The 14,329-nt window shown below is 40.4% G+C and overlaps 1 protein-coding gene across 1 annotated transcript in view; it reads left to right on the top strand.

Moving 5' to 3' along the window:
* The first annotated feature begins 1,283 nt into the window (after nt 1-1,283).
* ywhaba (tyrosine 3-monooxygenase/tryptophan 5-monooxygenase activation protein, beta polypeptide a) overlaps nt 1,284-14,329 on the top strand; it is a 28,999-nt gene continuing 15,953 nt past the window's right edge. The window contains exons 1-3 of the mRNA XM_031296752.2: nt 1,284-1,461; nt 8,748-8,907; nt 12,346-12,486. Coding sequence (XP_031152612.1) covers nt 8,755-8,907; nt 12,346-12,486 — 294 coding nt within the window. The 5' untranslated portion in view covers nt 1,284-1,461; nt 8,748-8,754. The remainder of the gene's footprint in view (nt 1,462-8,747; nt 8,908-12,345; nt 12,487-14,329) is intronic.

Raw genomic sequence — 14,329 nt, 5'->3', positions numbered from 1 at the left:
TTATTTTGCAACCTTGCCAAATAATTAAATGTTTAATATTATGATTAAGAAATATGTATGGGCCAGATAGAACATGCTTAAAAGTGCTTTAAGCCATTAGATTATTTTCTTACTGGGTGGATACACGTCCCAGTACTTTAGGGCCCCTGCTACAGTGTAATTTATTAATTGTCAATTAGCTTTAAAGTATTTAGGTATTACAGGGTTCCCACACATTTTCCATGGACAACATTTTAAAACTTTAACATGACTTTTCCAGGACCCATAATAAAATGTCCATGACCATTTGCAACATATAACACAAACATACTTTACTCCAAATTAACAGGTTTTTTTAAATGTCTCTATGGTCATATTTACTTCAAATACTTCAAACTACAGGAACTGTCAATACATTGTCTTTATTTAAAAATAATAATAATATAATAATAAAGTTTTACAAGCACTTATATCAGTCTGGCACTGGCTTTCAAGCATGAGGGGAAACGGAGCCGATTGTACTTTTAGTGTATTCTTAATGCAGTGCATAAAGGATAGGCCTACGGAAGATGATGCTACTTTAACAATCAATTTAGACAACAAAACAAAATGCCATGACTTTTCCAAAATTTCGAGAATTTTACTAATACTGAATTTTAGCTACTACTACAATGACTTGTTCAGGCTTGGAAAATCAGATTTTGAAATTCCAGGTTTTCCATGACCGTGCAGATCACTGTAATCATATAACAGCCAATGAGTGAACGAGAGAGATTTCCGACAAAGCTTTCGTCTTGTATGTGCCTATATGTAGCCTATATGATAGCTACATTGAGGCTAATTATAATTATTATAATTTTAATATTTGAACATGGTCTATGTGTGTCATGAACATGCTACAACTTACATGTAATTGTGCAACCAAATAACAAATAAATTAAGCTTGTAACCTTCACAAATTAATCAGAGCAAAGAAATTCAATGTATTATTATTAAGAAGGCGCCTTCTAATGTTAGCTGTTGAAAAGATAAATGAATGATTGCTGATGGACTGTGTGTTTCAGGATTTGCAGTAGTGTGTGTGTGTAGGTGGTGTGGTGGGAGAAAACGACCGGCTTGCTATAATACATTAAAAAAAAAAAAAATTTAAATCTGTGTAACCCACACAAAGCTGTGTCAGCTAACACGATGGTGAATTCAAATACGACATGGAGACAGTTGCCACGGAGACCGGCGCACGTCATCCTGTAGCGGTTGCCATGGTCTTTCTGACGTCAAAGCCCCTTGCAAGATGCTCAGGAAACCCCCTGGCGCGGTCGCCATGGATACTGGCGGGGGGAGGGGTGGGGTTTAGAGGAAGCGGAAGTGTCAGAGCAGGCGGAAGTGGTACTGCCCTGAATACCCTGAGCAGCGAGCGGAGGACGGCTTGATTAACTCCCATCGTTCAGAGAATAAAATCGGGATTTCTAGTACGCTCTAAATGTGAGTTCACCTGCATATCACTCGATTATTGTCTTGTATACAGGGTAAGGACACTCTTTCGGGGGGGCACAGCAGCCCCAGCGGTGGCCCCTTTCCTTGCCTTTGCGGCGGAAGGTGCCTATTGTGGTTTGGGGCTGGGTGCGAGGATTTAGGCCGAGACTTGTGGCCAAATAGCGAGAAATGGCCCACAAAAACACCTGGCATGAGGTTGCCCTTGCTATTTGTGCTGTGCAATGTGCTATAGATCGTGGATTTTGAAGGCCCAGACTCCGGTCGATGCCATGCGTGGTGCGCGGGTGCCGTGTTGGGAGGGAGAAGCAGCACCCAAGTCTGGCCATTTTGACAGCTTAGCAGCCGTCGAGAAAGCAGCATTTTAGTAGCTAATGCTAAAGTACAGCCAGTACATGGCACGGTGGATAACGTACGACTAGCACTGAGCTGCTAACTATACCCGGACAACCGACATATTTGGCCTCATTATTCGCATAACAGCGTAATTGACGATGTCTCTAGCTCCGCTCCGTTATGGCGTAGTGAAACGCTATAGAAGCTAACACACCCTCCCTATTTCCCGGGAGTTTCCCATCAAATGCGACCTCAATTTCAATAACGTTTTCTTTACATATCATTTAACCGACATAAGATAACGGTGAAAACGGAACAGAAGCCGTATTTAATCATCTTACTGTTTCAGCTAATAGCTCGGTGTCGGAACACATTGAACTGGGTCATGTCCCGTTAACAGCTAGCTAGCTAAGCTAACTTACGGCCGTAGCGGTAATCTATCTCTCCATCTTAAAATTCCGCAGGGGAATGCGACAAGGAGGGCGTAGTTGTTAGCAGGCCGAACACACGCTACAACCCCGATACTGGGAACTGGACTGGGGAACTGTTTTAAGCGTTTTGTCAAAACGTTTCCTGAGGCAATGATTTTTCAGCTGTTCAGTGTATCTCGGTCTGCTGTTGAAGATGGTGTTTCTCCATTTTCTCGGTGCGCATAAGCCTGTTAACCTTAGTGTTAGCTGTAGTGATTAGGACAGTTTGTGGCCAACAGTGTGTCAAAATGTCCTTTTCACCACAAATAGAAATGATTGTGTAATGTTTTCAGTTAATTTAATGGTGTTAAACTAAAGGCTAACTTCTTACCTTTCTAACCGAATATCATTTTAACCATTTACTTTAGCTTTGTCTTTACAAGAGTCGGGGAAAAGCCCAACTCGGACACTCATCTCCCATGCTATATCTCCGATGTAAAAACTCACTGGGCGCTGCTGGTTTTCGGGGGTATTAACAAGTTATCCAAATTAACATCAATGCTGTCAACACATCCGGGACCGTACTTCCGTCCATCACAATGAAATGGCATGCTTCAACAATTCCAAATTATGCAGTAAAAGCTCCTTAATTTCCACTTAAAAAGTAAAGTTCTTAACTGTTTTCTCTCATAGAAGTCAATTTTGTATAGTAATATGTACATACATGAAAATGTACACGTAAATTCGTAAATGTGTGTAAATTAATTCTATTTGTACTTTGATCGCCCAGGAAAAACGCAGCAAATAGAGCGGAAACTGCGTCAGACCGGATATGCTCAACAACGGCGAAGGGGCCCGGGCATGGAAACAGAGATGCACGCTAGCTAGGTGGTCGGATAACAGCATTGCTAATGTTGAGTATATTGGTGATGTGCCAGACAATTGTAGCTTGCCGAAGAAACCAATCAGGATCAATTCTAGCAGATGTGCGGCTCGCTGCAGCGCTAAATCACTTTAAACTGCAATAAGCTCATTTTTACCCAAGGCTAAATGCTAACTTGAGGAGGCTAAAATGAAACGGATTAGCTTCGAAGGCATAGCACGGCTGCCGGAATGACAGCACAGTGTGAGTGCCACATGCCGTCTGACGATTCACTTACTAGTCGACTTGGTTAAAAAGCCTCAATATTTCCCTGTTATTTACACAGAGCATATTTTCCTGTCTGTGCTTATCAACATTTCAACCTGAGACCAACCAACGGATAAAAGAGAGAAGACAGAGAAAACAGAGGTCTGACAAAAAGGCATAGCCCAGTTAATTATAAATGTTTGTCAGTAGTGAAATGTATAAAAATTATAGCCACACTTTCAGTGTTTTCCCTTGGTTTGTAAAAGACTTGGGTGCACGCATTTTGGCGGGAGGTTTCCGGGTCCTCCCTTAAGAAGAAAAATAGGGTTGCGCGATATTGACAAAATGTGATATTGCAATATTGATTATGAATATTGCGATATCGATATTAATTTCGATATTTTTTTAAACATAAAAAAATAAAATTGCAAAAGTTATGGGAAAGCACATCAAAATAGATTCATAACAAATGCAACACAAGGTTTATTTCAACTGTCATATTGGACTGGTCCAATATGAATAAATAAGGACCATGTCTACAGAACAGGACATGTTTTACTGGTTGTACAGTATAAAATAAATAAAGAGCATGTCTACAGAACAGGACATATTAGAAACAATAAAAGTAAATATAAAAAATATTGCATACTTATGGCGACACTTTCAATATAATACTGTGCAACGATATTGAGTCGATATATCATGCACCCCTAGAAAAAACTACTAGCAAAAAAACTAGAGCATATAATGAATAACTCAAAAAGCTTATAGACAAAAGAAGTCCACTGCGGACCACCTACAATCATTAGATCTGAGAAAAGTTATTAGTTACATTCATTTGGTTTAGGTGGTGCCCAAAAAGGCTTAACGGCTTTTTGATGAGCATGGTGTTGCCATACAAAAAAAAAACCTATATTGTTAAGTTTGTAGCATATAGTAACAGTTTTGGAGTCAAACTTAACATGTTAGGTGGATTTTGGCAACAGCAAGTAAACCGTCTTTCACAAATACCTTACCATTTCCTAAAATGTGTAATTGAAATTGAAAGGCGCTGCTGACAGATAAAACCCTTCATCTCTCCCAGGTAGACGGGTGACAACACTGTCATGGTGGTAGGGCTGCAATAAAATGTCAGAAAATGGTGATAAATGCCAACGACAATTTCCCAGAATCCAAGTTGATATAGTCCAGGCCAATTATCCACATATTTAGTATACTCTCAGTTCATGTCATGGAAAGTTGGCAAACGATCTCAGCTTTCTTCCCAACCAGTTCCCGGATAATGGAGGAAATGGGTATCTGAATTTATAATGATCCCATTAAATTATGGTCTCACCATGTGGTTTTTCGGTGAACGAATAGAACTGCACTCAATGTCAGCAGATGATTGATGTTACGATTCATACTGTGCCATTGATGCGCCAGTAAGCCCATCATCATCATCATCAAGTTGTGTAAATTTAAAAAAAGATTCATCTTTACATAATGTATGTTGGATTCATGCTAATATATATTTTCAGATATTTTTTAATGCAATTCTTTTAAACAATTGAACAATAATTTGGTTGATTCGTAATCGAATCGGGAGATCAGTGAAGATTCACACCTCTACTAAACATCCCACCACTGTCATTTTGCATTGTGTGTTTTGCATAAACACCTTTTTTAATGTAAAAATGGCAAACGCTACATACACACGTGGCTTGGTTGTAATCGTCGCCATGAATGCCTTTGTGCCATGTGGTGGCGTTGAGGTAAACTTTATCGTGTGCATTTGATACGCATAGTATAACCGCTGTTTTCCAAAACAGAAAAATATCCTATTGATCAATTCGATTTTTGCCCCAAATTTGCTTTGGAGTGCAGTAAGATCGAAGTGGGACAATATGGCACTGCTGTAAATCTGCCCAAAAAAGGACTTCTCCTAAAAAAAAAAATAAATAAAAAAAGACAAACTCACTTTTCATGTGGGACGAGCACTATTGAGGGAAACCACCAAGAGTGCTGTAGCAGCTCTGCAGGTTTCCATTGCTGAGATAGAAGACACTGTGTACTGGACGGGTGCTTTACCAGTTGCAACTTACCTTAACAGCGTAGTGGCTTAAAGAAGAGAACGCTACTCAGGGCTTTCTCCTAGGTTGACTAGGTAGGAAATCCACACGAACCGTTCTTCACATTGGCATTAATCACTTATTTTAAAAGAAAAAAATATGTCGCTTTTAAATTTGGTTCCCCTGTTACTCCGGTTATATCCTTACAAGCAATGTAGCATTTTAAAAAGCTATTTTTTTTAAACCGAGTCTGGCACATTGCTCACTCCACATAAAACGCTACGTTGCATCACTTCCAGCTAAATTCACAGAGAACAACGAGGGCAAAATGGCATTACCGATCTGTTTTTAACCAAATATTCCCTGGTCCAGCTCAGCTAAAAGCACGGCAACACCGAAACCGCCCGCATGTTAGCGTGTCGTGCTTGTGAAGGCAGAGACATGAATGCAATAAAACACCTCTCCAAGAGTAAAGGTTGCTGCAGTCTTTGTAGAGAGCTGTGACTTAGGATATTTATTTTCCAGCACAAATCCACAAAGGAATGGCTTTAAACAAATAATGTCCTGGGAGTGGTTACATTACACCTCGGTCCAATCAAGAATTAGTGGCAGGACTCGAGCTCGAGTACTTTTGCAAAGAACAATAAGTGGGGGGGGGGGGGGGAAAAGCAGTGTTCTGATTTGTATAGTATAGATGTCCCCAGATACTGTAACTGCTAGGGGTGGGACAAGAATTGTATGTATCGTGATTTTTTTTTTTTTTTTTTTGTGTCTCTAGAAGTGTATTTTTCAACATTTTGTATTTGTTAAAGAAGGAAAAGAAATCGCAATACTCAATACTGTTGAATCGCAATACTTCTAGAATCGCAATAAAACAACTTACTTTAAGATGCTTCTTCAGGTTGGAGGTGGAGTCATTTGGACGCTGAAAGGAGGTTGGTTGCTGGCAAGCAGAGGTTGCACTGCACAGTTATATTTCGTTCTCCCTTCTCTTTCTTTAATGTGAAATGCTGTTTGAATTTCCAAGATAGAAACGCATTCCTGCCCTGGCTCTGTTGTGCCGGTTCCGCCTCCATTGTGACTGATCACGCAAATAGATAATTTTTTGTTTTCATATTGGGGCTTCTGGGAAATGCATGGAGCTGCCTTAATTTATTTAGAGAGTGAATAAACTTGTGACACAGAAGTATCGTCATGTAATCCAGTGATTTCAACAATGTAACTGTATTCTAAATACCAACTATTTAAATTGTCACTGTAACTGAATACAGTTACTCCTAATTTGTATTCTGAATACATAACGCCGGTACATGTATTCCGTTACTCCCCAACACTGCTTTTACTACACGTTGAGTTGAAGGGGAATATATATATATATTTTTTTTTTTTCATAAATTTGTATTTGGTGTCAACAAAGCCAAATTACATTTATCATTAATTGTTGTAAAGGTCCAGGAGGGTAAATGGTTTCTATTAGGCCACCTCCTTTTTGGAGTTGGTGATTCATCAATAGTATGTTGAAATGTTACCCCCGGTTCTTCACCAAGTTCTCAGCCATTGCCAAAACATTTGAACAACGAAAGAAAGCCAGACCACAGGCTGTGTTATTCTTTGTTTACTTCATGTATTCCATTCCTTTTTTTTTTTTTTTTTTTTTTATGGTTTAGTTTGGGATTTACTGAATCACAGTGATGCTTATTATGTTGGATCAGAACGAATCAGACTGGAGACGAGGTTCAATGAAATAATTCAAATTTAATATAATACCTGCAACTAAAACCTTCTAGGAAAAAAAAAGAACCCAGCTTTAGGTGAAAACTGAAATGTAGTTGATACGGGGGGATAGAACTACAATAAATGATACTTTATCGTTGTATTTATCAGAGCCTATACCTCCGTAGGGAAACCCCACCCTCAACCTCCTGCTTCCACAGGGCATCAGGTAAGCCTAATTGTCCCAAACCCGGGAAGTTACCAAACTTGTTGGTATGCAGATGTGAGGGAAAAGCAGTTTTAATTGTAGAACTAAAGGGGTTTATAAGTGAATGAAATAAATGAGACATGCAAATGTAGACGCTTAAAGCTGGTGAAAGCCCATAGTGGAGAGTTTATGGTGGGACTGTGTAGATGTGAAGGAGATGGAGGCGAGGCTGTGGCCTACTTAGACCTACACATTCATTTGGTGAGCAGAAAGCCCTCTGGGATGAAGGGAGCTGGAATTCAAAAGGCCTCCTGTGACATTTTCTAAAGTCCTGTTAGCGCTTTGCTGGTATTTGTTACATTTTTTGTATGTGGTATTAGTAGGGTTGTCCCGAATACCATTTTATTTTTTTGTGCTTTTGAAGCTTTGGTACTAATCAGTACCGAATATTCGATCGATTTCGCTTCTGATCAGGACCAGTATTTCTGCCTTCATTAAAAGGCCTGAACCATACCAGGCTGCTGCAGTATAACCACCCAGATCTCTACACGTAGGCCTGGGCAATATATTGATATTACATCGATGTCGTGATATGAGACAAGATATCGTCTTAGATTTTGGATATCGTAATATGGCATAAGTGTTGTCTTTTCCTGGGTTTAAAGGCTGCATTACAGTAAAGTGATGTCATTTTCTGAACTTACCAGACTGTTCTAGCTGGTCCATTATTTTCCTTTACCCACTTAGTCATTATATCCACATTACTGATGATTATTTATCAAAAATCTCATTGTGTGAATATTTTATGAAAGCACCAATAGTCAACACTACAATATCGTTGCGGTATCGATATCGAGGTATAAATAAATATCGTGAGATTTGATTTTCTCCATATCGCCCAGCCGCTACGTTTTCGGAGAAATGTCACCATAGTGAATTTTATCCTGGGTGTCAATTTTTTTTTTCAGGGTTTATTTTATTTAATTTTTTGAGTATTTGGATATTATGGTATTGAAGAGAACAAAAAACGAATATTCTTATCCTAGCATTAAATCGAATACCTACCTAACCAGCGAATATTTGAGTCCAGCTCTAGATATTTGGATCCAATCAGTGACAGTTGAGTAATTAGCCTTGGCCTAACCGGTGATGTGTTTTAAAATGATTAAGCATCTTTTATACGTTTCAGCTTCTAGCCCAATACTCTGGCTGTTCCACGCTAGTGGTTTTTCTTTTCTCTTAATTCTTTCCCCTTCTTCGCCATCTACATGATATCATGGTCCCTCAGATTTTGCACACCCATATTCTGTCTTCCTTTTTTTTTTCTTTTTTTTTTTTTTGCATGTTCCAGTTGGTAAATGGAGAGCCTCGATCCGTAAGTCCAAACACTTAAAAAGTGTCTTGACTGACTCCTGTTCTTCTCACCGCAGCCTCAAAATGGATAAGAACGACCTGGTGCAGAAAGCCAAGCTGGCCGAGCAGGCCGAGCGCTACGACGACATGGCGGCTGCCATGAAGGCCGTGACGGAGCAGGGCCTGGAGCTCAGCAACGAAGAGCGCAACCTGCTCTCTGTCGCCTACAAGAACGTGGTATGGCATCCATCCGATGGCTCTTTTTTTGGTTTCTCCCCCAAATCTGTAGATGCTTAGAATTAGGGCTGCTATAAGAAAAATATCTATTGCGGTTATTTTGACTGCTATGATTCACGATATTGGAGGGAATGATCATTTGGGTATCATTGTTCTCATTTATAATGAAAATTATTAAAATGAAAAATATATATATATATATATATATATGATTTATAGTGTGATTTCTGTGAGGATCTGTACCAAAATATTTTTTTCTTTAGTCTGAAGGATAGGATTTGTAGGCGGGGATGTGTCTGCAGCACCACAGTACTTCATTTAGAATGGTTTGACACATATGTTGCCTTTGACAAATATTGTGCCCCCCTGCGATTTGGATATTGCACTAGTCCATATTGTGATTTCGATATAATTGCGTTTAATTGTGCAGCCCTACTCAGAACGTAACTATACATTCAACTCTTGATTTGGTTCAATTGACAATACAGAGCTCATGGTCCAATGCACTCATGTTACTTTTAAGTTTGAAAATAAACTGATTTAGGGCTGCACGATATGAGGAGAATATGCAATACGGTGTTTGAATAACGCGATAACTATATTACTTGCGATAAACAATTTGTAAATTGAATTTAAAACAAATGAAAGGAAATCATTTCCGACATTCTTTTATTGAACAAATTAAACATGGAATTGAATTTAAAAGGCAGCACTAAATAAAGAATGACTGTTACATTTTAAAGTGCAGTGTCTTTCGCGATGTGATTATTGCGCCAGTTGATATCGCGAAGACGATAAAAACAGCTATATATTGTGCAGCCCTAAACTGACTGTAAGATAAGAAACGAGATTTTACAATAAGTTATGGATTTTCTCAAATTAATGAATAAATCAACTTGTTTCACAGGTACATTTTCTCCATAAAACTAAGCTGAAGAATAAAAACGCCGAACTAGAAATGTCCTCATGAAGAGGAAGAATAAATGGACAGGCTTAAATGAGTTGACATTGAACTAGCTGCGGTTAATGCTGTTGTTCAGTTGGATTTTACAACGTGAAACAATATTGAGAGGCAGCATGAACGCAGACTAAGTCAGTGGAAATGGAAACCATGACAAACCGAAGCAGATTGGCTGTAGGCAGCACAGATTGAGGCGAGGAGAACTGCATCCGTACACATCCAGTCGAATGTTTCAACTTGAGTAAAGAGATGGCGGTATCTGAGTGGTCTGAATATGAACGTGGCCTAGCGGAGATTGCTCATGAGAGGACATTGACCATTAATGTGATGTGAAAGTCCCACTTTGCACTGCACCTACTAGGGCTGCACAATTAATCGCAATTTTTTTCTTCGAAATCACAATATGGACTAGTGCAATATCCAAATCGCTGCGCAATATTTGTAAATGGCAAATGAATGAAAATGATACAAAAATAAATCGCAATATCGGTCCAAATAATCGCAATTACATATTTTCCTCATATCGTGCATCCTTAGCACCTAGCCTGTTGATAGAATTAAATTGATGTTGTGATCTGTTTTTCAGCTCCACCGCAACGTATTATTACCGTTTTGGTATTGCCAAACATTGTGTCACGATATATTGTTAGACCCGTTAATGAACGGGATAATGATTTAACGCCTATGGCAGCTGGGAACATCTCCCTCTGAAGTTATGGCCTCTGTTCTTTCTCAAATGACTGTTAGATTTCTCTAGGCAAACATTTCTGTGGACGTTTGGGGCAACAGGACACAATGTGCAGGCTACAACGTTTACCTGCCCATTACAGCTTATCCTGTCTTGGCTTATCACTTGCTAAAATGCCATTTTTGAAAGCCGTGTTGTACCCTTAGTATGTCACAGATTTGTAATCTCACACACTGCTTTCCTCTGTTAATTTAAAGCTTTTAAAGTGACCGTTAAAATCTTCGCATTTAGCTTTTTGTATAATATGTAGTCTCGCTGCTCTGCTATGTTTGTGTTTTTCATGAAGATTTTAAAGTCTTGAATATAAAATCACAAATGATGTAAGAGCAGCCTCATGTTTTCCAGCACTGCTGCTCTATTTATCATTGAGGTTTGCTTGAGCCAGCATTGAGTATACCTCAGTATTTCACATCTTGCATGTTTCAAAACTCGCTGTAATGGTCCCGACGCACCAAGCCGATAATGACTCAAGTCTGTTTGGTGTGTTCCGTGCCGTCGTCCGTTGGAGGAGCTGTCGGCCTTCAGGTCGGAGGGCGGGCAGTCGGACTCAGTGACCAATCTGATTGGTGGAGTGCTAACCCGGAAATGGCGAGCGGGCTAAGCGTGACTAGAGTCCCTCAAAATCTGCCGAAAATCTTTTAAACTGACCTTTGTCGATCTGAAATGAAGACAGATTCAGCAACTGCATGGCCTATTTCTCGCTTACATTTTTTTCAGAAACACGTTTCGGTGAACTATTTTAGTAAAATATGAGATCGTATTCCGAACGAGCCGCCATTATGCCCGGTTGAAAAATCCGTGAGCAGCCAGATCCACGTGACACATTCGTCCAATCCGCTACCGGTTTTCATTTTTTGGGCGATAATTCAGATTAGCGCCACCTGCTGTTATGGAGACGTATTACATCTCGCGTACGCGCGCAACGTACGCTCAAGTCGGCGTCGTTTCGGTGTGTTCCGAGGCACTTTTTGGACCTCTGGGAGCCGACTGATCAGTCTGACTGTCTGTTCTGCCGACGGTCGGCCGTCGGGTTGGTGTGTCCGGGGCTTAACCCAACCAAGAGGATAGTAGAAGTCACTCTGTGGGTTTAGTTTGGGCACAGGGAATAGCATGAGCCACACTTAACTCACATGATAGGGAGGCAGACTTTCACACACTGTGACGTTCTAGGACGGGCAAGATAGGCTTTATATTTGGTATTACGGAGCCAATTTAGTTGGTGACTCATCTAATACATCTCAGTGATGTATTATTTTTTTTTTATAAAGTTTAAAAAAAGTCTTCATTCATACTTGGTGGTTGATTTAAATGTTAGTCTCATTATTTCTTTGCTCAACATCATTTCAGCGTTATCAGCAGGCCCAAATGGATCCTGCAGATTTTTTATTTCCTTTTTACAGTTTTCTCACTTGATCCAGAATAATAAATATGGGGAATTTAGCGGACTGTTTTTCTGCGTCCACAGATTCCGTGTGACCCTGATTATCAGGTTTTATGACAAAGAAACGGCCACATTGCAATATTGTCCTTCTAAGTTGTTGATCTGCAAAGTGTGCAGTAAAATAAGTTCATAATTGACACCAAGAAAATTGTGGTTGTAATCCTCTATTAAAACCCCCAATCAATCTAGCATACTAAATATGTATTATTTCAGCTGTATTTGTCCAGTCCTGTGTACAAGATGTTGTCTTTTAACGTCGGTTCTTTCGTTGGCATTTTTTTCTGTCAGGTGGGGGCCCGCCGCTCATCCTGGCGCGTCATCTCTAGCATCGAGCAGAAGACGGAGGGGAACGAGAAGAAACAGCAGATGGCCCGCGAATACCGTATGAAGATCGAGGCTGAACTCCAAGAAATCTGCCACGACGTGCTGGTACGGAGAGGGATGGGGAAAGGGCGGGCGGGGAGGGAGTGAGAGGGTGTGGAGAGGGAGAGAGAGAACAAGCTGGGTGGGGAGGAGTGGTGCAGAAGGTATAAAGACGGAGCAGTGGAGGAAGAGGGAAAGATGGTGGAAGAGAGCACACTGGAGCTGATCCCTCCTGGCTATGGAAATATACCAGTCACATGGAGTTACTCGTGTAATGTTGCTAGCAGCAGCACTGGCAGCTGGTTAGAGTTGTCAAACAAAGCTTTAATTTTCTCAGTTTTTGGTCTTGGGTATATTTGCCTTATTCTTATGATTCTTATGCCTTCACTTGGTGCAGAGGCAAACGAGTGCTTGATTGGAAAGGCAACACTGTGGCGCAAGTCGTGTAAAGATGCATATAGTTTGTGTTTGGGCACAGGGGAGAGGTGGGCTGCCTGCCTGTAGATTCCAAAAGACATGGGGTGTTTATTTAAATGAATATATTTTATGAACCTGTTGTTAATACTATGTCTTAATTTTGAACTGACCTCTGTCAGGGGAGAAAGTTAAAGGAGAATTCCGGTCGATTTCAACACGTAGCTCTGTGGTTTGTAAATTTGGAGTGCTGTCAGTAGCGAGAAAGACGAGAACAATCGGTGTTGCCTACACCGTGTTATCCTCCTGCTACAGTTTGCACCCAGGAGGCTGAAACCGGGCAAGTTTTAAACGTGCTTCTAGCCTCTTAACATGTTTGACATGTCATTACAAGTGCCTACCCGTGTGTGATTCCTCCTGAGTGAACACAGTGAATCTGACTGCAGGAGATGTGAAAGAAATGCATACAGGTTGTGCTAATTCAGCTCTGTTTAGTTCCGGTGTCATGGATGTCAATGCAAAGTAATCTACCTGGAATGTGTGCACATTTGATCGGTCAACACATTGCATTGCCAGGTGATGTTATACAGTTGATCGGATTGAAATGAATGAGAAAGCTGTGATTTTTGATAGGGCATTGCTGTCGGTCTGAACACCCTCAAGGCTTCGGTACACTCCGACTGAAGTGCTTGTCAGATGGGTCACTTTCTGTCAGTTGAATGCCTTCCGTGACAGATTGTCAAAGTGTGGAGCAATTTAAGCAACCATTGCATCTCACCCCTTTCTATGATGGATTCAAGTAAGGCCATTTGGAAGCTATAAATAGATTTGCCTTTCGACGTGGTCTGACAACGTCGTACGAACTAATACGAACTAATCTCCACACAGGTCAGCACTCCACCTGAAACGCTTGCTAAAGTGTATTCAAGTAAGTTGTTAGTACTTACAAACCCAAATAATAGATGTTGCTACTATTACCATATTCATATATCATCATGTTTGAATGTCAAACATGCATGTGGAAGGCACAGTGAATCCATTAGCTTAACTCTATCAGTGGATGGCTACCATAGTGGCTGGCTACCTTACCTATAGGCCAGTAAGCCTATCATCAATGTTTTTTACAAATAGAGCTCAACAGTCCCGCCCCTCCTCCGAGAGACCTTGGGTTCCGGAAGTAAATTTCCCATTCATTTCTCCCATTGACGTCTGGAAAAATCCGTACATAAAGAGTTTTAGACCATGCCTTAGGCTAACCAGCTACGACGTGACTCATAAGCATACAACATACAATTTTGACTGAAAAAAAGAACAGAAAATCCAAAAAAAGTCAAAGGTACAAGACTGTGTACATAGTTTCATTATTGAACGAAGGAACTACTCATCCCATAAACCACCGCACACCACTGAATGAAGGAAGCTACGTTAGTTTAGCTAACAGCTAATTCGGCTAACCGCTAGCTGAGACAGCGTGTAATCACTTTAAAAGACCCTC

This window comes from Sander lucioperca, chromosome 16 (genome assembly GCF_008315115.2).
Source record: "Sander lucioperca isolate FBNREF2018 chromosome 16, SLUC_FBN_1.2, whole genome shotgun sequence".
NCBI lineage: Eukaryota > Metazoa > Chordata > Actinopteri > Perciformes > Percidae > Sander > Sander lucioperca.
This window is presented reverse-complemented; position numbering and strand designations above follow the sequence as displayed.